Source organism: Epargyreus clarus, unplaced genomic scaffold (genome assembly GCF_041222505.1).
Source record: "Epargyreus clarus isolate Ecla_fem2 unplaced genomic scaffold, WU_Ecla_fem_2.2 ptg000005l, whole genome shotgun sequence".
Classification (NCBI taxonomy): Eukaryota; Metazoa; Arthropoda; class Insecta; order Lepidoptera; family Hesperiidae; genus Epargyreus; species Epargyreus clarus.
Window position 1 is genome coordinate 11,904,591 of NW_027332213.1, and position 23,221 is coordinate 11,927,811.

At 33.9% G+C, this 23,221-nt stretch overlaps 1 protein-coding gene, 1 long non-coding RNA gene and 1 other non-coding gene across 3 annotated transcripts; 2 read left to right on the forward strand and 1 right to left on the reverse strand.

Moving 5' to 3' along the window:
- The first annotated feature begins 1,266 nt into the window (after positions 1-1,266).
- Positions 1,267-2,969, forward strand: LOC140757773 (cilia- and flagella-associated protein 263). The gene is made up of 2 exons (XM_073093646.1): positions 1,267-2,012; positions 2,372-2,969. Exons 1-2 carry the CDS (start codon positions 1,357-1,359, stop codon positions 2,949-2,951), a joined length of 1,236 nt encoding a protein of 411 aa, XP_072949747.1. The 5' UTR covers positions 1,267-1,356; the 3' UTR covers positions 2,952-2,969.
- A 1,234-nt stretch (positions 2,970-4,203) lies between these two features.
- LOC140757775 (uncharacterized) lies at positions 4,204-6,299 on the forward strand. The gene is made up of 2 exons (XR_012104030.1): positions 4,204-5,610; positions 5,916-6,299. It is a non-coding gene; the product is annotated as an uncharacterized LOC140757775 (long non-coding RNA).
- A 9,985-nt stretch (positions 6,300-16,284) lies between these two features.
- On the reverse strand, positions 16,285-16,357 carry TRNAR-CCU (transfer RNA arginine (anticodon CCU)). Its single transcript has one exon. It is a non-coding gene; the product is annotated as a tRNA-Arg (tRNA).
- Positions 16,358-23,221: the final 6,864 nt, after the last annotated feature.

Genomic DNA, 23,221 nt, shown 5'->3' on the forward strand with positions numbered 1-23,221 from the left:
TACGCGGACTATACATTTTAAATCATAGAGTTGATAATATAGGTATACATAAATAGGTGTACATAAATAAACTATACGTAAATTTGATATCATACTTTACCTTAAATTAGATATTTTGTACAACTTTCCGGTATCTGTTTCGCTAGTAAAAATATTTTATCAAAGGCTACTCATAATTTATATTTTAGGAGATAACTGTATTTATCCTCTCCTCTAAATAACTCTACTATTATGCAAACATTCCGTCAAAAAGCCCCGAGTTCAGTTTTTGTACTAATAGTACAAATACAGGTACACAAACAAAGTAACATTAGTATTAAAAAAAGTTTTTTTATGTATCGATGTCAGATTCGAAAGTTACTTATATGTATTGATAAACTGAGAATATCCACTTGTAATATGAATATCTATTCCAAGAAAATTTAACAAGTTTCAAGTACAAGTTTCAATCGTAATTATAACTTGTAACTTCTCACAACTTTAAGTGTTACATTCAAAGATAAATTAAAGCTTCGTAAGTATACATTTATATTACAATTGAATATCACTTGAAACTTTTAAACTTAAACGGTGAAGGTAAACGTGCGGAAACCTGAATGCCTGAGAAATCTTTGAAATAAAGAACGACAAACATACAAGATACGCGCGAAAAACATAACCCTTCCGTGGCAGTCGGGTAAAAAGTGCCAAAAGATAGACTTTCTATGAATTCGTAGTTGTCCAGCGCGATGGATGGACATTGACCCTCTTACTTTGAAAAATAGTGGGATTAATGTCAATGTCGTAATAAATAATAATTATTTTTATTAATTGTCGTTCTCTCGGCGATTTTTATTATCACACCAGATCACAAAGATTTGATACAAAGTCATCTACTTTGTATAACTAAGTTGTGTTTGTTTTCATTATTCCTGAAGATGTCCCTTACATTCTATGAAGATATAACCCCACTATCTATCGTTACGCTTAAAAATACAGCATACTATTTAAAGGTAGGAGAGACGTCCGACTTACCCTTTATACCAAACCCTGTAAGACAATTGATAGGCTTAATAATAATGTTATTCAGTTCCTTCCTATACAAACCCAAAAGAAATCTCACAAGGTCACGTAAAACCTGCTTTGAACAGCAATTCTGGCTAGGCAAAAAAACTGTAACTATGACAATCGTCTGTTGCTATAGCAACCACCTTTTAGTGATGTAAAAATTTTTAACGTGCGAAATTAAACTCTAACCCGTCGATATAAAGAATCGCTTGCAGTCAAGTGTTTTCAAGTGTTTGACACAGTCATTAGTTTCGTACGTAGCTTTTCCGTGCTTATACAGTTATTTTTTAGTAATTTATAGAACAAATCATGTCGCAATCGCATAGCCAGGCTCACAGAAGCAGCATAAGCCAGCACTCGCATTCTGTAAGTCAATTTATTAACGAAGTCGAAGAGTTATCTGACGCAGAGCTTATAAAACAAGTAAACAATTTAAAACAACAAATAAAAATATTATATTTGGAAAATGAGATCTTGGAAAGAACAATTATAAGACTGGACCCGAGTTTATTACATGGACTGCAACAAGCACTGGAGTACGCAACAAAACTGCAGAGTACATCGTCTTTGAACGTTGGCAGCTTCGTCAAGTCCCAAACATCAAAATTCAATATGGATTCTTTAATCAGCCCATCAAGAATGCTAACTAGCCCTTCAAGAGTATCGACCAAAAGAGTGGAGTCTTCTGCAAAAGTGAGTGGCACTGTCATTTTTGGTACAGGACCCAGAATCAATGTCCTTGAAAGGTCTGAGTTAGTGTCAACGGAGATGGAGATCCTGATCAGTAATCTGGAGAAAGCTAGGAGCAAGGCAGCTAAGAAGCATGCTCTATTAAAAGCACAGTTGGAAGAAATAGGCGTCCGGGTCGCAGAAGTTGAGAAGGCAGTAGAAATGTTTAATCAAGTTGTTCTCGTTGAGGGATGGGATAAAATAGCTCAAAGAATTCCAGCTGAAATATGGATCAGGTATTTTTCAATTTTTTTCATAATATAGATCTAATAAATGCGTACGTACGTACGATCTAATAAATAAATACGTACCTGTCTGACGCGTAAAGGTTCCCGGGTTCGATCCCCAGTCAAGCAGAAATCCAAATGATGAATTTAGGATTCTATTTCTGGGTCTAGTTTTGGGTCTGTTTGTATATTTGTCTCTGTGTGTCCATCGCAACCACGATACAGGGAATCCTAAGAATCCTTTGTTAGGATTCCGCATTCCTGGGACGGTGAGTGTAGAAAGCGTTTAAAGCGTTCTCACATTATTTAAATCCAAAAATATGTTGCAGATTATAACTAAACATAAATACAACATTTAATTCTTACAGATACATGGCTGAATGGATGAAGATAACTGATAGCCAGATCGGAAAATTGAGACTTCGTACAAGTACACTAAACACTCAATACAGTAAACTCAAGGGGCAGATCAAAGTGAAAGCTGAACTGAGCGAAAGTTTAAGACCTGTTGACTTTGAGAAATTAAAAATAGAGAATAACGAGTGCCTAGAAATAATTGATAGGAAATTTCAGCAGTTAGGAGAGTTGAAAAAGATGACAGGAGACGCGAATTTAAATTTGACGGTGCATAAGAAAGCAATGATGGAGCAAAACGCGTACTTAGCAGATATATTTGAGACGATAAAAACAAAGCAGAAACAAACTGTGGAATTGGATAAGGAAAGAGCAGTGATCGAGCGTCAAGCGGACAGTTTAGAGCAGCAGTTAGCTGTAGTACAGAAGTCGAGAGAAGCGTACATAGCGCCAGATGTGCTGGAATACACGCGTGCACGGGCGACGGCGGCAGACTTGCGACGTAGCGTGGCGTTGCTGGAAAATAGCGTGCGAGTGCAACAGAACGCACTTGCAGCTCTTAACAATAAACTAGGGATAATAATTATAAATTAAAAAGATGAAAAGGCAAAAGAGGAAAGATAGGGGAAGAATCCTGAAGATTTGCAAATAGAGAAATGTGGATAAAAAATGGCGGTAGGAGAGAAAAATAGAGATTCTGAGGTTACTAAATACAACAATACATTTATCTCCCTACGAGTAACCTATGAAAAGATACGAAAACTAGAATAAGTAGGATATATTCATAATTCATTTTAAATAACTTAAACTTCATTATTTTAATTATTTTTAATCTATTTTAAATTGAGAGTTAATAAAAATGTTGACAATATTTATTTCCTATATTACTTTGTTTATAAGTAAATGTACTTTGTCTTACATACTACATTATGCTGTGTTGCTATAAAGACATGTATAAAATTTAATAATATTATCATTATTATCAAGCCTTCTTTAAACTCATTAATCATTAATTGTCTTCGATTCTAGTATTTATTGTATTCTATTATTTAACAAAACCAACTTATAAAACAAAACAGATCCTTGATCCAGACATGCTCCAGACCAATTAACAGTAGACTACAGAACACTACGACTCAAATTCATAAGTTAATTGGCTAGTCAGGTATTCTTATTAAATTACTAAGTTGAAGAATCTTGTTACAAGTTTGAGTGCGGTAAGAACGCGGACAAGTTTCAATCGCAACTTCTAACAACTTAACCGTAGGAAATGAATCCGATGAGATAAGTATCCACAAATTACAACTATTAAAAACTTTTCATAACCTTTTTGATTTCTATTTATTTTACATCATAACGCTATAGCATCATGTGACAAAACTATAGTATAATACCAGTAACTATTCCTAGCAATCGTAACTAGCGTACCTAACAATATAATATACTACCTATCCTGACAAGACCACATTAACATTTTCAAACAAATCACTTCAACTCATATTCGTAACGAATTAATTTAGCGGACATCATTTATTAGTAGTACATCAATGGCGGACAGGTATTCTCGTTAAATTACTAAGTACAAGAATCTTGTAACAAGTTTCAGTGCGGTAAGAACGCGGACAAGTTTCAATCGCAACTTCTAACAACTTAATCGTAGGAAATGAATCCAACATCCGTTATAATTGAAATTTATAATATTATAAAAAGTTTTTTTAGCTTAATGTTTGTAGAGGATTTAAGGAGAAAGAACAAAAATTATGGCTAACTTAACTATTTCTTTACTGTTATTAATGACTGTATATATGCAATAAAGAATATTCTCTCTGTACTAATGACCCCACTTCATATAACAGATACTACTACTTTCATATTTCCGAACAAAGCACTACGGCTACTAAGATTAAATTCATAACAAGTTAATTAAACGCAGAGGTATTCTTATTAAATTACTAAGTTGAAGAATCTTGTAACAAGTTTCAGTGCGGTAAGAACGCCGACAAGTTTCAATCGCAACTTCTAACAACTTAACCGTAGGAAATGAATCCGGTGAGATGAGTGTACACCAATTATGACATTTTAGTACTTTTTGTACTATTTTAAATATTTATTTATTTTACCTCACAACGGTATAGCATTATATAACAAAACCAAAGGTATAGTACCAGTAACTACTCCTAACAATCTTAACTTGCTAACCTAACAAAAAAGAGTATTCTAACTATCCTAACAAGACCACCTCATAAAACTACGAATTAGACATTTTCAAATAAATCACTGCAACTCAAATTTATAACAATCCACCACTTCATATAACAGATACTACTTTGATATTTCCAAACAAAGCACTACGGCACTACTAATATTAAATTCATAACAAGTTAATTAAACGCAGAGGTATTTTTATTAAATTACAAAGTTGAAGAATCTTGTAACAAGTTTGAGTGCGGTAAAAACGCCGACAAGTTTCAATCGCCACAACTTCCAACATCTTAGCCGGAGGAAGTGAATTCATTGAGATTTGTAAAGTTGACTATTAGTCCCATAAATATAGAATGTCACGAAAAAATTCTAAGTCTATGATTAGTCCATCTTAAAAAGTAGGGATCATAGGACGTGCTATTACAGATATTGTTTTTTACACAAATTTATCACATTGTCTGAACACAATAGTTAATATACAATAACCAGTTATTATTTCATACAACAGAGTCTACTGCTTTGATATTTCCGAACGTACTACGGTCATACTAAGATTAAAGTCATAACAAGTTAATTAAACGCAGAGGTATTCTTATTAAATTACTAAGTAGAAGAATCTTGTAACAAGTTTGAGTGCGGTAAGAACGCCGACAAGTTTCAATCGCAACTTCTAACAACTTAACCGGAGGATATGAATTCATTGAGATTTGTAAAGTTGACTATTAGTTCCATAGATATGAGGATGTCACAAAAAATACACTATAATTAGTCTAATTTAATAATTAGTCCCATAAATATAGAATGTCACGAAAAAATTCTAAGTCTATGAATAGTCCATGTTAAATTGTAGCGTGCTATTACAGATATTGTTTTTTTCTAAAATATAAATAACTAAAGTCTAGCCGTTTCAGAGCTTAGCTGGAAAAGAAGAGATATAGTTTAATATTTTTTGCTTTAACCCTCCTATATACTTACACATGCATCTAGTAAAATATCGTAATTTTGATAACAGTAAATACAAGCACATAATTTTATTTATTTTGTACATTAGGCACATAGATTAGTAAAGATTACTCACGCCTAACAAGAAAATGTACCCAGTTTTGAGAATTGAAATAGTTGCGTAAAAAAGTTTTGCCACGTCTCCGTGCTAAAATGTCCCTAAAATATTTGAAATAATTATTAATTTATTACGTAAATTACGTAATTATTACGTAAATTAGTTATTTATTCGTAAATTTTCTCTAAAAATGATTTTATTTGTCAAGGATTCAAAAAAAGAACTTACTAAAATAAGCCATTTGTGGCTTCATTCAATTTCAAGGCGGCGAAGTATCTTTACTAATCTATGATTAGGCATAGCTTATTTGTCCCTGTAGTCTCGGGACTAGAATAGAATAGAACAAAAAAAAAAGGGATAGCTTATTATACAAGAATTATAATTTCAATTAAATGAGAATGAACGGACACAATTACCGCGGGAGTGATTGCAGATATGTTTTACCACCTTAAAATTAATATAATTAAAATATTGACACGGCTATTGCGGTCCGGACGGCCGGTCATCGCCGCAAATTATCGCACTGCATTGTAAAGATATAATTTTATTTCCATGACGACAAATTTATATTTTAAAATAATTTTGCCTGAATTTGTCATTGTTACTATTTTATTATATCGAATTATTTAAAATTATGTTTTGGATGTTTGTAAGAACGTAAATAAATATAAAAAAGTTGACATAGTTTTCTTTTCATAGTTATAAAAGTGTAACTTCATTCATCTATTACCTATTTCTAATAATAGCAGATTTCGCGCTACAGTATTATAATTTTGGACAGCTTTCTCTTATACTATGAACGTTTCCAACTTTACAGTACACGCAAAGAAATGAAGGTGGTAGAACCTTCTGTGGTTCGATTCCGGCACCATCGCCACACCTATTTCTATTTCTACCTATTAACAGCAGTGTTAAGCGCTGCTGTGTTCTGGTTCGAAGAGTGTGGTAAGGTAGACATACTTTTTTAAGGCATTCCAGCTTAGTCCTCAGATGTAGCGGCGTCTATGGCCGACCTCAGGTAGGAATCTAATCTTATCTAGGATTGTTTACAGAAGGTTCATGGGCGGCAGTAACCACTTACCATCAGGTGGATTGCATGCTGCTATTCCTATATTATAAAAAAATAAGAAAAGTAAAAGAATAAGAAGTAAAATTAAATAATTAAAACGCGAAAACCGAATGCGTAACATAACCAAAATACAGATGTTCTGTTATACAAACATATCCTACGAAATACAGCACACAAAGCCATAATTGATGAGTATATTTGCATGCTAAAATCCGTATGTAGTCTCATTGCCCATAATTGCCACCAATAACCCGATAATCGAAGTTTTATACGATATACGTTACGTTAATAGCTTTATTTGGTAACTTTTTATTCAAATTACCGCAAATAACAATATTTCGGGTTTAAAGTTTTATTTAACGATTATTGTGTGCAATTTCAGGAATGGTAAAGGATTCGAGATTCGTTTTAAAAGATAACTACAATTTGTGTCTCCATTATTTTGGACTTACTGCTCTTACCTGTCCACCCCTAGATAAAGTAAGGACTATTTACAGATATTTAAATCTATTTTTTTTAAATATAACTAGCTAACCCGGCAAACGTTGTGTTGCGATATAAATAAAAAAATGTTAAGGGTGAACAACCCTTATCACTTAGGGGTGTGAAAAATAGATAGTAGCCGATTCTCAAACCTACTGAACATGCATATAAAATTTGGTGAAAATCGGTGAAGCCGTTTCGGAGGAGTACGGTAACTAACATTGTGACACGAGAATTTTATATATAAGATGAATTAATTTCCAAAGTTTAATAACTGGTTCGAGTTACCAAACATCTTACATTTCAATTCCAATGATTACAGCAACGTAATACCTCTGTTATTGAACTGGGAATCTTAATTGTCTTGAAACCGAAGATGTTAATTTAAAGCCTGATCATCCGAAGGCTATTTAATCGAATATTCCATTTCCTTGTTATCTAAGCTTGTTTATTAAGTATTATTTTACGTGGAATTTTCTGTGTAATTCTGTCCTGTAACAGTAAGGAGCTATGGGCATTGTTAGTTGTTTTCTATAACGAATTTAAGATTACTTATAGGTTCCCTTTGTAGTTCGAATCCGGCGGCACCACCGCCACACCTATTTCTGCCTAATAACAGCAGTGTTAGGCGTTGCTGTGTTCCGTTTTGAAGAGTGTGGTAAGGGAGACATACTTTTCCGAGGCGTTCCAGCTTAGTCCTCATGGGTAGCGGCGCATCTGTGGCCGACCTCAGGTAGGAATATCTAATCCTATCTGGGGTTAATTACAAATGTCCATGGGTGGCAGTAGCCACTTACCATCCGGTGGACTGCATGCTCGTCTGCTACTCCTAAATTATATAAAAAAGGGGTTTGAACTATAGTCCACTACGCTAGCCGAGTGCGGATTGGTTGACATCCCATACGCTTGAAACTAACTATTTAAGACCTCTAAACATAACTAACAACAAAATTCGAACCTCGAATCTCTCGATTGAGAACCGAGTTTATAACCCTTAGACTAACACAGTTTTGGCAATAGTTATTACGAAATATTTCTATTTGCATTTTATGAAATAATTGACAAATAAAGGTTTAATATAAATTGTTAAATTTACTTCTTTATTTTACCCATGAAAACTTACAAAAATAGGTACAGAACAAAAATACGTATCTAATCTAACACGTAACAAAAAGTTCTGCAAATATTAGTTTAGTTATTAAACTAACACTCGTTCAGTTAACAAATGTTTATTCTGATACAATGATTGATTGCACGTCTGCAGAGTGATTGATGTTGGCGTGTATTTTTAACCCGTGGAGAGTAATGTTTTAGGGCGTATGTGTGATGTATTTAATGATTCATTATTTCGCACTCTTTGCAGCCCATAGGGGAGTTCGAGGTTTGAATCCCTGGAGGTTCAACCTCCGCTTTTTTTGGTTATTTCTGTGTTAGTAATTAATTATCACTTGCTATACCTAACGATGAACGAAAATATTGTAAAGAAACATACAACTGAGATATCTGGGGTTGATTACAGATGCCCATGGGCGGCAGTAGCCACTTACTATCAGGTGGACTGATTGTCTATATTAAAAAAAAGAGTTTATAAATGTAGATTTGATTTAAAATATATATAACCGAGCACGTATGATAAGTTCGTATTTGACGCATTACGTGCATAAATAAAAATTAATAATTTGCAATGAAAAACCTATAAAGTAGCCAATAAATGTTGTAATAACGCATGTTCTAATAACGGAACATTACACGAATCTGCTATTTTCATTCCAAGCGCACCTTCCCCTGACCTTTGCTTATCCAGAGATATAAAAAAATAGCCCCTTCATAACACCAGTTCTATTTAGGGCATACCTCAACCTACAGGAGGTAAGCGACAAGCTATCAATATCTTTTAAAGACCACAAAAATACAATTATTGAATTGTCTAATATTACTGGTTGAAAGTGATAGAACCCTTATGTTTAAAACCAGACTAAAAGCTCCGGCGCTAAAACTACTTCTGAGTAATAACAACAATGTCAATAGAAATGTAATCTAATCTAGGGTTAATTACTGATATTCATATGCGATAGGAGCCACAAACCATCAGGTGGACTGCATACTCTTTTCTTCTTTAAGATTTATAAAAAATATATAAATATGTTAAAAAATTGGATAAAGTTTGATAAGTTTGTAAACCAAAAACTGATCGAGAAAAGGATGCTACGGCCGTACCGCTTTTTTTTGGCTCGACTTGGCGGAGGCACTGCCGTGCCTCCAGATTTAATTAAAGTATTACAAGATCAATTTTGAAGTCATAATTTTCATTTAAAATAGTTACAAATAAAAAATACGTAGCAAATGTAGAACCCTACCCTTTTAAAAAAATACAATTAATTTTATTTATTTATTTATTTTTTTAAAATTAATTGTATTTTATTTCCATATGTTTTATTGTCTATGGGTACAATAAAATATATTATTATTATTACAATCATGTTCTATATTTCAAGCGAAAAAGAACGATCATAGTGCACAGTAGAACAAATCCCTTACCTATTTACGAATGCCAGAAAGTAACTCCGTGCAATTTTCCGCCCTGGAAGAGATTGACTCTATAATAGAATACAATATAGGATGCAAATAGTGTGGCCGCATGTTACAGAGTATTCTTATGTATGCGCATATGTGCCTTTATTGGAAAGGTTAGCTGTGGCATGTAGAATTTGTTTAAGGTTTCAGAAATTAAGTAAATATATTAAGATATCTACGAAGTCAACTTAAAGACACGTGGTCTTAGAAATGGGTATATAGTAGTAGTTGTATTTTGAAGAATATACTTATGTTATGAAAATGAAAAAAAAGGTATCTATGCGTGGTACATTATTATTTTATTTTAGACAATACGCTACTTTTTATATTTTTTTTTCTGCGTAATAATGGGAAAAATGTCACGCAATTTCATTGTGTAGTATATTAAAGCGTTTTGTCAATTATAAATATAAAAAATGACATGCTATTTAATTTAATACGACCATTTAAATTGTTTCAAAAAACAGATTACTGCAAAATGTTAATGAAATACCATCGCGTAGAAATATTATTACAAAGACTTCTTCAGAGATGATAATAATCCAATATTTCATTAGTTTAACAAACTGTAAATCAATGACAGTAAACACTGAATAAATAAATAAGTCAACGTTGTACTATAAACGTTAATCATAAGTATGGTAATCGTATTTTACTGGCTATCATAATATAACATCTGGCGCGTTGCCAGATCGCTGGAAGCAGTGCCTCAAGCGCCGACGCTTAATGCCGCAAAACTTTATGAAAGTGAACGAAGAACCTACTTTATAACCTGACTATGAATGATTCTCATTCAACCGCAGCGCAAAATGGCCGAACTTCACAAAGTTAAACAGTTGTCGCTGATCTAATGGTTGCCTTCTAATGATGCTAGCGATAATGATCGCTGCAACGACATGACATTGACAGTAGGGAAGATATTTTTACAGGAGAATTTGAAAGCGTGGACGTATAGCCTTTTAATTTGTGTATGCAGGTGTAAGAATCAAATTTAAACTTAATATTGGTTTTTACAAGTCGTAAGAAATAATAATAGAATAACTTTACACTTCTTATGATACATAAATATCTGGCTCGCAGCCAAATCATTGTAAGCAATGCTTTATATGCCGCAAAACTTTATGAAAGTGAACGAAGAACCTACTTTATAACCTGACTATGAATGATTCTCATTCCGCCGCAGCTCAAAATGGCCGAACTTCACAAAGTTAACCAGTTGTCGCTGATCAAATAGCTGGCTTCTAATGATTCTGGTGATAAAGTTGCTGCAACGTATTGCATAAATATGATAAAAGTAAAAAAGGATCCGATTTTTTATGCGTGGAAATTTGAACGCGTGTAAAATTCTACATACAGTGAAATAATAAATTTTCTTCAAGCTAATTTAAATATTATCATACATAACTTAACTTTTAATTATTCTTTGTCGATGTATCCATTTTCCTAAAGAAGGCAGCTCATTAGCATGTGACAATTGAATTTAAATTCAATGTAAATTTGATGTTACGTTCTGCGAAAAAATACTTAAGAATGTTTATGGTCCACAAGTACTTTACTAGATGCTGTAATGTAACATCTGGCTCGCAGCCAAATCGTTGTAAGCAGTGCTTCAAGTGCCGACACTTTAATGCCGCAAAACTTTATGAAAATGAAAGAAGAACCTACTTTACAACCCGACTATAAATGATTCTCATTCAGCCGCAGCGCAAAATGGCCGAACTTGAACAAAGTTGGCAAGTTGTCACTAATGTAAAGTTCAATGTTTCTGCACATCCCTGAGGTTGACTGGGAGAAAATGCTAGTTGGCATTAAGTCCGCCTTTTGCACCACACTGTTTTTAACATGGTCAATAAAGAGTATATAAATAAATAAATTTAATATTCTTTGGCTCCGATTACATTTATATCTAATATTTTATGGGTAACCTGTGAACGGTAACTATCTAATGTAATCTATGAAATATCAGGTCTAACATAAAATATATCCGAAAATAAAATGTATGAAACCAAACGACAGTTTGAAGGGGGCATTAATAATTTGTACCAACCTGTGGTCCACAGGTTGGGAAACGCAGGGTTAGAAATTTCATAATTCCTAACCAGCTCACATACACCAAAGATCGTTATTTGCACCAATGTTTGACATAAAATGTTGTTTAAATGGTACTAAAAACTAAAAGTGTGAAATGTGGTAGTATGTATTCCATACCGGTTGCCAAAAGCTAAATATTAAAACAAGCTCAGCAGCCAAACATTGTGTAATGTTGTACAATGGGTGTACTATTATCATATTTGTCTAAGGACACTAGACAGATATTAAAAATCTTGATATGACAATGTATTGCCTAATAAACAATGAATTAGCGAAAGTTTCTTTAAAAGTCACAAGTAAAAGAATAAAACTATTTCTTGATCCTATTTACAACTTTTATATTCCCGCGCAAAGTACAGCTCGAACGTCAAGAGCGCTTTTTTCTTTTTTCATACTAACATAGAATGCTAACTTAGAATCGTACCAGCCAGTGACTATAAATGAGGATTTATTATTTTAAAAACAACACATCATAAAAATAATACATAATAATTAATTAAAATAATATTATAATAAAATAATTTGAATATTTCTAATACAAGTTACAAGAAGGGACCCTATAAGTCACCCGACATCAAAAACCTACCGAAACACAAAAACTGCGACACGCTAGAAATAGGTGTGGCGGTGGTTTCTCCCGGGATCAAACTGCACTAGTTCCACCTTAAATAGAATTATTAAATTTCCAAGAAATTTCCTCTTAATGAACTATGCTTCTAACGTTAACCTACCTATGAAATCGCTGAAATAATTCCCCTAAATATGTATGTCGTGGGCTTATAAAGTTTTATATTCATATGGTGTGGTCACAAAAGTTGGGTAGCGTGCGAAAAAGAATACGATGAAACAAGAAGAATAATCGACAAGAGACCCAAGTTTACACAAAAACCCATTGTATGCGACCTACATGGAGAAAGAAGCTTCTATGTAGGATCATTGATATAAACTAGAGATGTGTTACTAGCGGGCAAAACTTGAAACGTACAAAATACACCCATTGGTGTACGTTGACTCCAGTCGCTCTCGCGTGGCGTATTGATTGACACGTATGTCACTGTCATTATTTTAGTCTTTTAACCTCAAAATGCCTTCTTGTGCAATGCGTAAATGTACAAATTATGTAAAAAAAAAATAAGCTTCATGCAATCGCATATCATAAGTAAATGAAGAGAAATAATTACATTTTTCTTATACTTCGTGTTCGGTCCGTCATGATTACATAGCTGACAAGAAAGAATCAAGTTCCACAAGTAAAGTGACAGAGACGCAAAATCTACGTCGATATATATGTATGAATGAAACTTGAACCAAAATGTCAAACACTAGTTGTCTTTTTTATCATATTGTTCCAATAGCTCTGGCCCTTGTAGTACATTTTTTATTGTAGTAATATGTAAGTAAAATGAAAAATGTGCATGTGTGTCAATGCGGTCGCGCTTCTCTCACTTTTTTATGTTATTTAGTGGGCAGGTAACATATCTATTGTTTTAAATATCATTGTGTAGGATGCGTTAACATTGTGGTAACTTTTTCCATAAATATCGCGCTGCAGTCAGTCTTGTGGGTAATGCCATGAAACTAGAATGTTTTTACATTTATTCTCGTAAAGAGCTTAAAAAGCGCGTAACCATATTAGCAAAGTTTACATTTACCCTTCTATATATTTTTATTTTTAGTACGCCCATGTGTTCTGGGCTGAAGTTATAATGCATTAGGGATGTCGATTCGCCTCGAAAACGAACGAGCTTGAAACCGATTCGAATCGAAGTCTAAAGAATCGATTTATAATTTTAATTAATTTAAAGAAACAATAATGATAAAATGGTTTTTCAATTTATTTTATTGTTGCTTGCGGATATTTTAGCAATAAAAGAGAATTACTTTGATATCGCCAAATAAAAATAAGAGATTAATACAAAAAAAAATACAAGTAAAAAAATCTAAAGTCGTTTGTAAAGTATCTGTGATCGATTCAGTTTCATTACTTAATATCGATTAAAATGTAAGTAGACATATATAAATGTTAGTTTTTGATCCAAAAAATAGTTCTTCTATTAATCGATCTCAAATGTTCATATTATTTTTTTATGTACAAAACCCATTCTACTTTGAGTTTGCAAGAAATGAAAAACACCCATTGGCTTTAACCATTATCATTATCAACCCATTACTGTCCTACTGCTGGGCACGGGCCTCCTCTCAGAATGAGAGGGATTAGGCCATAGTCCACTTCGCTGGGCAAGTGCGTAATGGTAGACTTCACATACCTTTGAGATTTTTTTTTTATATATATCTCTCATGTATGTAAGTTTCCTCACGATGTTTCCCTTCACCGTTTAGCAAGTGATAATTAATTTCTAATACGCACATAACTTTAAAAAAAACAGATGTGCGTGCCTAGGATTTGAACCTCGGACCCGTCGTTGGAGAGGCCGAGTTTCTTAACCACTAGGCTATCACTGTCTTTAACCAATAAATTACATTCAATCAATGGCATATTTCATATTATACCTACCTAATGTAATTCCTTTGTTCCTAATAGTAACGACATTCACGAGATCAACTGAAAATACCAATTCCATACGTAGATTTGATATCAAAGGCAGAAATTTGGTCGTCAAAGTGTAGCTACGGATTCCAGGAATTCAATAATCATACTGCTAAATTTCTCTAAATGGCCTTTGAAATAGAAATAATTTAATATAAGGTCATGCCTTGATAACGAGTTAAATCTACCGAGTCTGTTTACAAGTTAAATTGAACTTTAAGGTTTCAGCTAGGAGTCAAGGGTCAATGGACCGCCGATAACTAGATTTGAAATATAGTTATTGCCTACGTTAAAAATCATAAAACACTATACGATGAGGATAAATAACTATTTTGTCTCCTTAGCAATCTCTCAACAAGAATTTAAGGATATTATCAAATACTGAATGCATGCACTTCTTTTACTTTTACTTAAGTTAAATCAAAAATAATTATATTAAATTAAGAAAGATACAGTACATTATTCAATATTTCGCGATGTAATTAATTCATCAAAAAAAATGATCTTCTTGAATCATCATAAAGTCCAAAATTTTGCAATGGTTCAAGCAATTCAGTAAAATTAATTCTTAAACAATGATAAGACATATAAGCGTGGCCGGTATAAAAAAATATTAAAAACTAGCTGACTAGGCAAACTTTGTACCGGCTCAAAATCTATTTATCAAATATATTTCATATAAAATATAGCGTATGTTACTCGTGGATAATGTAGCTTTCGAATGGTGAAAGATTTTTTTAAATCGGTTCAGTAGTTTTTGAGCCTATTCATTACAATCAAACAAACAAACAAAGTTTACCTTTTTGTAATATTAGTATAGATAAAAAGCTTTAAAATAAAAGATACTTCTAATAAAGCTTTAAAATAAAGGATACTGCTACTACCATAAAAACCTGCTATTTTTGCTATTGAACCATAATAGTTGAAATTTTCATAATACATTAATTTCTATTGCTATCACAACAAACACAATAATAATAAAAAAAACATGATTTGGTGTTATGGACCAATTATTTTTTAGTTCTATAGCGTTGCTAACACTGGTGAGGGAGTTTTGATGGAATGTAATAACAGAGATGGCGTTGACGAACATAATGCCTACAATTTCAAATCGCGAAATGCCTCCGAAAGCAATTCGGCAGATACTCTTTACTGCTTTGCAAAATATAACTGTATTTTATTATCTTGTGTAGTCTCGTAATCGCAACGAAAGATTCACTCTACTTTTGTTGATTTTTAGTATTTTTTGTTAATATTTGTACATCGAAGTTGCAGACGACCAAGCTACCTGGTAATGATGGTAAGTGGCTACTGCTGCTGGTAATGATGGTAAGTGGCTACTGCTGCATTTGTAATTAACCCCAGATAAGATTAGATTCTTACCTGAGGTCGGCCACAGATGCGCCGCTACCTTAGACTTAGGTGAAATGCTTAGGAAAAGTATGTCTTCCTTATCACATCTTTCAAACTAGAACACAGCAGCGCTTAACACTGCTGTTATTATGCAGAAATTGGTGTGGCAGTGATTCCACCAAAATCGATCCATAGATGGTTTACACACCTTTATAATGTTATTGATCTGGTAAAATAGACTTTGGAGTCAGCAAGTTTAGAGTTTAACATTAGTAAAACCAACAACTTTGTTTGTCGACATCGAAATTTTAGTTGCTGACGAACTATTTTTTTAAAGAAATCTTACAACAATATATACAAATATACAACAAAATAATTTCAATCAGTGGAAAAAATTTTGAAATATTTTAAATACTCTTTGGTTTTCGTAATAAATTTTGTATCAGTTATCTGTTTGCTTCTGCATTTGAATTTAAATTGAAAATTAAACTGAAAGCAAAGCATACTCGTATCTTTAATAAAAAAAAAGAGAGTACAAATTGCCCAGTACCCCTGGTGGGACTCGAACCCACAATCCCCGGCTTAGGAGGCCGATGCCTTATCCATTAGGCCACAGGGGCTGCTTGCGATAGAGCTGAATTTGCGGTATTGTTATTTCGTGAGCTTATTTAAAAATAGAAAACAATTGGCCAAGTGCAAGTCGAGTAAGGATTTCGTACTACCAAATTTTCATTTTTAGTATTTGTTTTTAAGCCATTGTTAAATTTGAACTATTACGATTAAATAGCTAAAGCGAGTAAAAATGACGGTTTTTTGAATGGCGACCACCATCTATTTTTTTTTTGTATTTTCATTGTCTTTGCGTCCACCATCGTAAATACTTTGTAAAAATTTTAAGTTCTATCGATTATGGTCCAGAAAATAGAGCCCTGTGGCAGACGGACAAACTGCGAGGGCTTAGTAACAGGGTTCCATTTTTACCCATTACGTACGGAACCCTAAATATTAAATGAATATATTAAGAGTTATAAATGAAGTTTGATCGGTTCAATATCGCCGCAATTATTTTTAAAGTGAAGCAGAACCTTCTTGTCAAGGCATTTAGTTTAACCAGTGTAATCTAGTATTTAGGTAAGCTATTTAGGTTCAGGTCCCATCTCTACGGGATAAAACAATACAATTCCATAGTAAAACATACTTTAAAATTGACTTCTTAACTAAAGTTCTTACACTTTCAAGAATGTGGATGTTACCCTCTTTAAGTCCCACTACTGGGCACGGGCTTGTTGTGGGATACTGATATTATTGCTAATGGAAGTTTGTAAATGTATGCGGTCGGCCACATATGCTTTTTTACTAAGGATCAAGTTGGAATGCCTCGAAAAAGTTCTTCTTTACCATCGAAACAGAATACAGCAGTACTTAACACTGCTGTTATTTGATAGAAATACATAGTTGATAATTAAACTTTAGATTCTTGTAACGCGTGTTTATTTTCAAGGGAGAGGTCCTTGGTATTTGGGTCGCTAACAAGATCACGACTGAAGTTCCCTCATAAATCGTCCGCCTTATATCATCACCGGACACTTTAGTCGAGTCGACGCATCTGCTCGTAAACTTTTAAACAAGCTCACTAAGTAATTTTCACGGGCCTTCACAACGACCTCCAATTTATATTCACAACCGAATACATCTTGACGGTGAGCGAAGTTCCAAAAACAAAGTTTCCCTTTGAAATAGCACGTCATTTCCGCAACATTTAGGTATGGTAATGATCTTTTTTGTTATGTTAAATTCCGTTTCATTCACAACGGGATAGACGAAGGGAATGGGAATAATTTTCACTCTTATTTTTAAAATAAAGGAACAAGTCATAATGTTTTTTTTACATTTATCTAGAGACTAAAGTGATCAAAGTAATTGGAAAAATCAAAGAAGTAGATACTGTATTATGTGTAGATTTGACAAAATAATTAATGATTTTGCGTACTATTGCTAATGTTTACAATTTAACATAAATATCTTGCCATTTTTATAGCAAAAAACTAACGTTATCTATAACTAGTTATACGATTATTTAATAGCCAAGCATTTACTAAGTAACGTCACCTACATAAAGCCTTAAGCTACACAATTGATATTGTCAAAAAAATCATATCAAACGTATTCTGTGGCATACTATGATTCTTAAATGAGAAAGTCATACATAATACTTATTTCCTCGCAACAAAAAAATAAAATGTCCAAGATTAAAATTATTCAAACATCAAACATTATCTTTGTAAGCAAACATAATATTCGTTTGTATTTACAATACTTTTACTTTTCCTGTAAGAATTCTAATTTCCTTTCGAATTCGAGAGGCTTCTTTTTCAGAACTGTTTGAATTTAATTTAAGGATGAAACCCAGTTGTTATCGATAAACTTTGCAATACAAAAGCAAAGGAAACGTGATATTGTCAGAACTTATATAATTAGTAGGTAGATAGGTAGTTTGAAGGTTGAAGCCTTTGTGGTTCGAATCCCGCGGCAACACCGCACACACCTATTTCTACCTCATAACAGCAGCGTTGAGCGCTGAGCAGTCAAAAAAAACTTATCGGAGGTGTTTTAACTTAGTCGTCAGATGCAGCAACGTTATTTTTTTTTGGTCCCTGTAGTTCCGATACCAGAATAGGGCTACGGTATCCTCTGCCTGTCGTAAGAGGCGACTAAAAGGGGGCTTCTGGGGTCGCGGGTGGTAAAAGTGGGAGCTCAAAGCGCCCGGACAGCGACCCCGGGAAGGACGGCGGTATGTGTGGTCGCATACCATCGTGCACACCAGACGGAGTGGGAAGCATAAAAATGCTCACCTGGGCTGAGCCCGACGGGGCAACGCGCTAAGAGGACTCCGGTTGTGTTCCTTTGGAGATCCCGAAGTCCTCTTTGCAGCGCCGAGGACGGCCACCAGGGGGGTTTTAGTGAGGTAAAAATCCTACATAAACCCGTGTCGCTCCCACGGCAAGGGTACCTTTTGAAGGTTTTCCCTTCGTCAACAAAAAAAAAGGGTCTGGGTGTTTGTGTATTCTTTGTGTGTTTCCATCGCACCCGCGACATAAACAATCCTAGTGTAGAGCTGTAAACCTAAAAAGCGTCCTCTTCTATTTAACACTATAAATACAGTTAATTGTAAACTCTAAAGTCCTCGAGATAATGAATTAGCCGTCACTATTGAAAGCGGCGAAGCGCGGCGCGGTGTTATTAGCGCTAAGAATGAGTTTTAATTTTAACTTTTCCGCCGATTCTCCTTTAAGAGTTCTTGTTTAACGAGATCCCGCTGTTCTTTTGTAGCGCCAACTTTAGCTGTTTCACGACCGAGCCAATTCTAACTTGTTTAATTTTTAAAGAATTGTCTCCCTGCAGATTGGTATTTAAGATGCATTAGGTGTATAGGTAGCATAGGTAGCATAGCATTGTGGTTCAAATTGTGTTCTCGTTGTGGAGACTCGGGTTCGAATCTAAGTTAAACTAGAGTTAAGATAAAACGATTGTTTGGTATTATGAGGCGACTATCGTATTCCTTAGGAATCGTAATGCATCCGTGATTGCCTTCAGGTTGCCTGGTTCTATATGGTATGGGTTATAAGAGTTATTAGGTAGCAGTGACCTCCCATTAGGCGGACTGAATACTCGTTTCATACTTCTGTCTTATAAAAAAGGAATTTTATGGAAATCATTATTTGTATTCACAAATAGAGAACGCTGCAAGCTTCCAGCTAGCTGCTCCAAAGCTAATTGGTAAATGAAAAATATATCAAATGTTTTGTACTGCCAAAGACTTCAGATAAGGTGTAACGACAGTCATACAATCCAAATTAGACATATAAACGAATTAAATAATTATTATTTCACTAAGTTACATGTCTTAAACATAATCACATAACTGTATTTTATGACGATAATACAAAGTTTATCTAAGTATTACGCGTATTATACCCACCATACGGTACATCTTGAGTGTAGAAACGAATATCATTGACAGAACAACCCTTGTTATATGTAAATAACGGGACCAACAGACAATTTTACGCACAACATCCGGTTCAACATGTATTTAGGCCGACAATGGCTTGTTTGCCTCACATTTTATTATATAAATGATACCTGTGATAGCCTAGTGGCTAAGAAACTCAGTCTCTTGATCGAGGGATTCAAGGTTCAAATACTAGGCACGCACCTCAGATTTTTCCAAAGTTATGTGCGTATTGGAAATTAATTATCACTTGCTTAAACGGTGATCAGGAAACCTGCATACCTGAGAAATCTTAAAAAGGTTTTCAAAGATATGTGAAGTCCACACATACTTGGCCATGGCGGTGGACTATGGCCTAATGCTTCTCATTCTGAACGGAGACCACTGCGCAGCAATGGGACATTAATGGGTGGATGATGTCGATGAATTATTACTATATAAACTCATTATATAATTATTAAGTATTGAAATAAGTCACTTGTTTTAAAAAATACATAACTGTATGTCTATGACGATAGTACTATTATTATGTATGTATGTATGTATTAGGCATATTATACCCACCATACGGTACATCTTGAGTGTAGAAACGAATATCATTGACAGCACAACCCTTGTAATATGTAAATAACGGGACCAACAGACAATTTTACGCACAACATCCGGTTCAACATGTATTTAGGCCGACAATGGCTTGTTTGCCTCGCATTTTATTATGTTGGCACCCATTCGAGGCGAGATTACGTCGAAAATAAAGATCGTGTTCGCGCAACGAATTGGGTGTATTGATATATGGGTGTATTGATATAATGGTGTGTTATGTTTACATGTACATAAAAGTATGTCTGTCTTTAATTTTTAAATAACCGTCTTTTTTATATTGATGATAGAAGAGTTCTACTATGGAGGCACCAACACCAAGTCTCTCTCTTATTTCTGCCATACAACAGCAGTGTTAAACGCTGCTGTATTCTGTTTTGAAGAGTAAGGGGAACACACATGAACATCATCATCATCACCAACCCATTACTGTCCCACTGCTGGGCACGGGTCTCCTCTCATAATGAGAAGGATTAGGTCATAGTCCACCGCGCTGGCCAAGTGCGCATTGGTAGACTTCACATACCTTTGAGATTTTTTTTTATAAATCTCTCAAGTATGCAAGTTTCTTCATGATGTTTTCGTTCACCGTTTAGCAAGTGATACTTAATTTCTAATACGCGCTAAACTTTGAAAATTCAGAGGAGCGTGTCTGGGATTTTAACCTCGGAACCCTCGATCGAGAGGTTGTGTTTCTTAACGAATAGGCTATTACTGCTTCACACACATACGCGGTGACAATTTAGTCCTGGTAATGGTGGTAGGTCCTGGTAACAACGCGACTGTGGTCGACCTCACGTATGTCGTACGCAGGTATGTTAAGCCGACTGATTATTTGGCGAGCTTTATGCTCAAGCTGGAGCCCGACGGAGCAACATGCTTGGAGGACTCCGGTTTACATTCCTTTGGAGAGCACGGAGTCCTTTACGCACCGTCATACACGGTCACCAGAGGGTTTTAATGTGGTAAGAATCCCACATATCCCTGTGTCGCTCCCATGTCACCGGGTACCTTTTGAAGGTTTTCTCTTCGTTAACAAAAAAAGGCTGATTAAATATTTTCTAAATTACAAACAGGTGTTAATAAATTTGACTTCGCAGGAATATCCCTAAAATTATTCTTTGTTCGTGCAGTTATGGAAAAATAACAAGGAGAGACGCGTGCAAACTCATGTTAAACATAAGGCTTCCAATCTTTATACAACCTTTGACATTTTCAAAGGTCTAAAGATAATAAAGATTGACAGGTCTGAAATGGAAATGCGCAAAATAAACAAAAAAGACTTAGTAAATGTCTTTAGAATCTGAGTTGACAAAATCCAAAAAGTCTAGAGTACCTTAAAGGTACCCATTTGTTAGAATAAGGAAATAGGATTAGTACTTACCATTACAATATATTTTTCTAACGAGTACTTCGTTATTACTATTTCATATAAAATACTACTTAAGTACATACAAATACATACTGTTAAGTCTTTCAATGATAACGTATATTATCACTGAAAGACTTAAAAGTACACTGAAAAAATCTCAGTTTGATTGACGTTAGTGATAGTATCGTTCAGAACAACTTGTTACGTTTTTTCCCATGTCCAGTTCAAACTTTGGCCAATATGCCTTTTGCCTAAATAAGGAACATCAACAGGGTAATTTAACTTCAAAAAATGAAAATCACTTAGAATTTGCAAGTCTTAAATATATAAGTCATGTCGCAAATTATTATGAAGTACTTTTGTCAATTTTGCAAATTGTTATAAAGTTTAAATTTACGATTGAGCTCAATACTATTTTCACAACCACCGTTTATCAGTGTAGTTACCAATTAAGTGTTATAAACTACTTAGTATTATAAACTAGAACCATTAATATTATTTAACTCAACTAAACTTTACCAACATCAATTAGTACTGAAGGCAATTCATCATGAATAGTTGTAACAAAAGCATTGTTATGTAAACTTGAACTTAAACAATTAATAGATTCTCCTTACTGTGTTAAAGGTGAATCCCTTTGATCCCCTTTAAGGGTTAGCCTCTTCCTGTAAATCCGCAAAGATTAAAGTCATTTAAGAGAATTTCAAGGTTACCCATTATCAATTTTGAATAATTGAATAGTCTTAAATTTATTCATGAATTTTAAAGAAATTTGAATTTTAAGAATTAACTACAAATAAATTCTACTGTACTTTTTTATTTTAAATAACTATATTAAATATTTCTGTGCCATTTTAAATATTACTTTTCTTTTTCATTTTATGAATTTAGTATTATTTACTCATTATCAATATTATTAAGATCCCTAGTTAAATAAACGTAGTTATTTATTTATTTATAAATCAAAATTCCCTCCTATTTACATACTGTTCAATTATTCATTATTCTTTACATAATTTTATGTAATATGTCTAAAATATGTATCCTTAAATTTTAGTACTTTATTAAATAGCGTCAACTACTTAATGTAGTATAAAAGTATGAAATACTCGTAGTCAAAACATGTAAAGGTGTGGAATGGGGGACAGTTTCAAAGGGTGCGAGCGCCCCAGTGAGATAACTCTGACGTTTATTATAATAGCCTTGACCCAGACGAAGCTTAAGCCTTCATAGAATACATAATATTTATTTATAAGTTATAGCCGTATTTATTACGTTACTATTTTACTTATACTTATATGCACAATAAATACTGTAGTATTATCGGGAGATTATAAGCAACGTTATAATATACCCGTTACTATACCACTATTGAGCACGAGTGACCTTTCAGAGTGAGCGGGGTCAGACCATTGTCCACCGTGCTGGCCAAGTGGAAGACGCATGGAATCCTAGTGTAAAGCTACAATTATAGAAAGCATTAATCGTTATTATAACGTC

Coding starts and splice junctions, on each gene's coding strand:
- LOC140757773 (XM_073093646.1), top strand. CDS start 1,357: ATGTCGCAATCGCATAGCCAGGCTCACAGAAGCAGCATAAGCCAGCAC. Junction 2,013..2,371: donor CCAGCTGAAATATGGATCAG/GTATTTTTCAAT, acceptor TAATTCTTACAG/ATACATGGCTGAATGGATGA.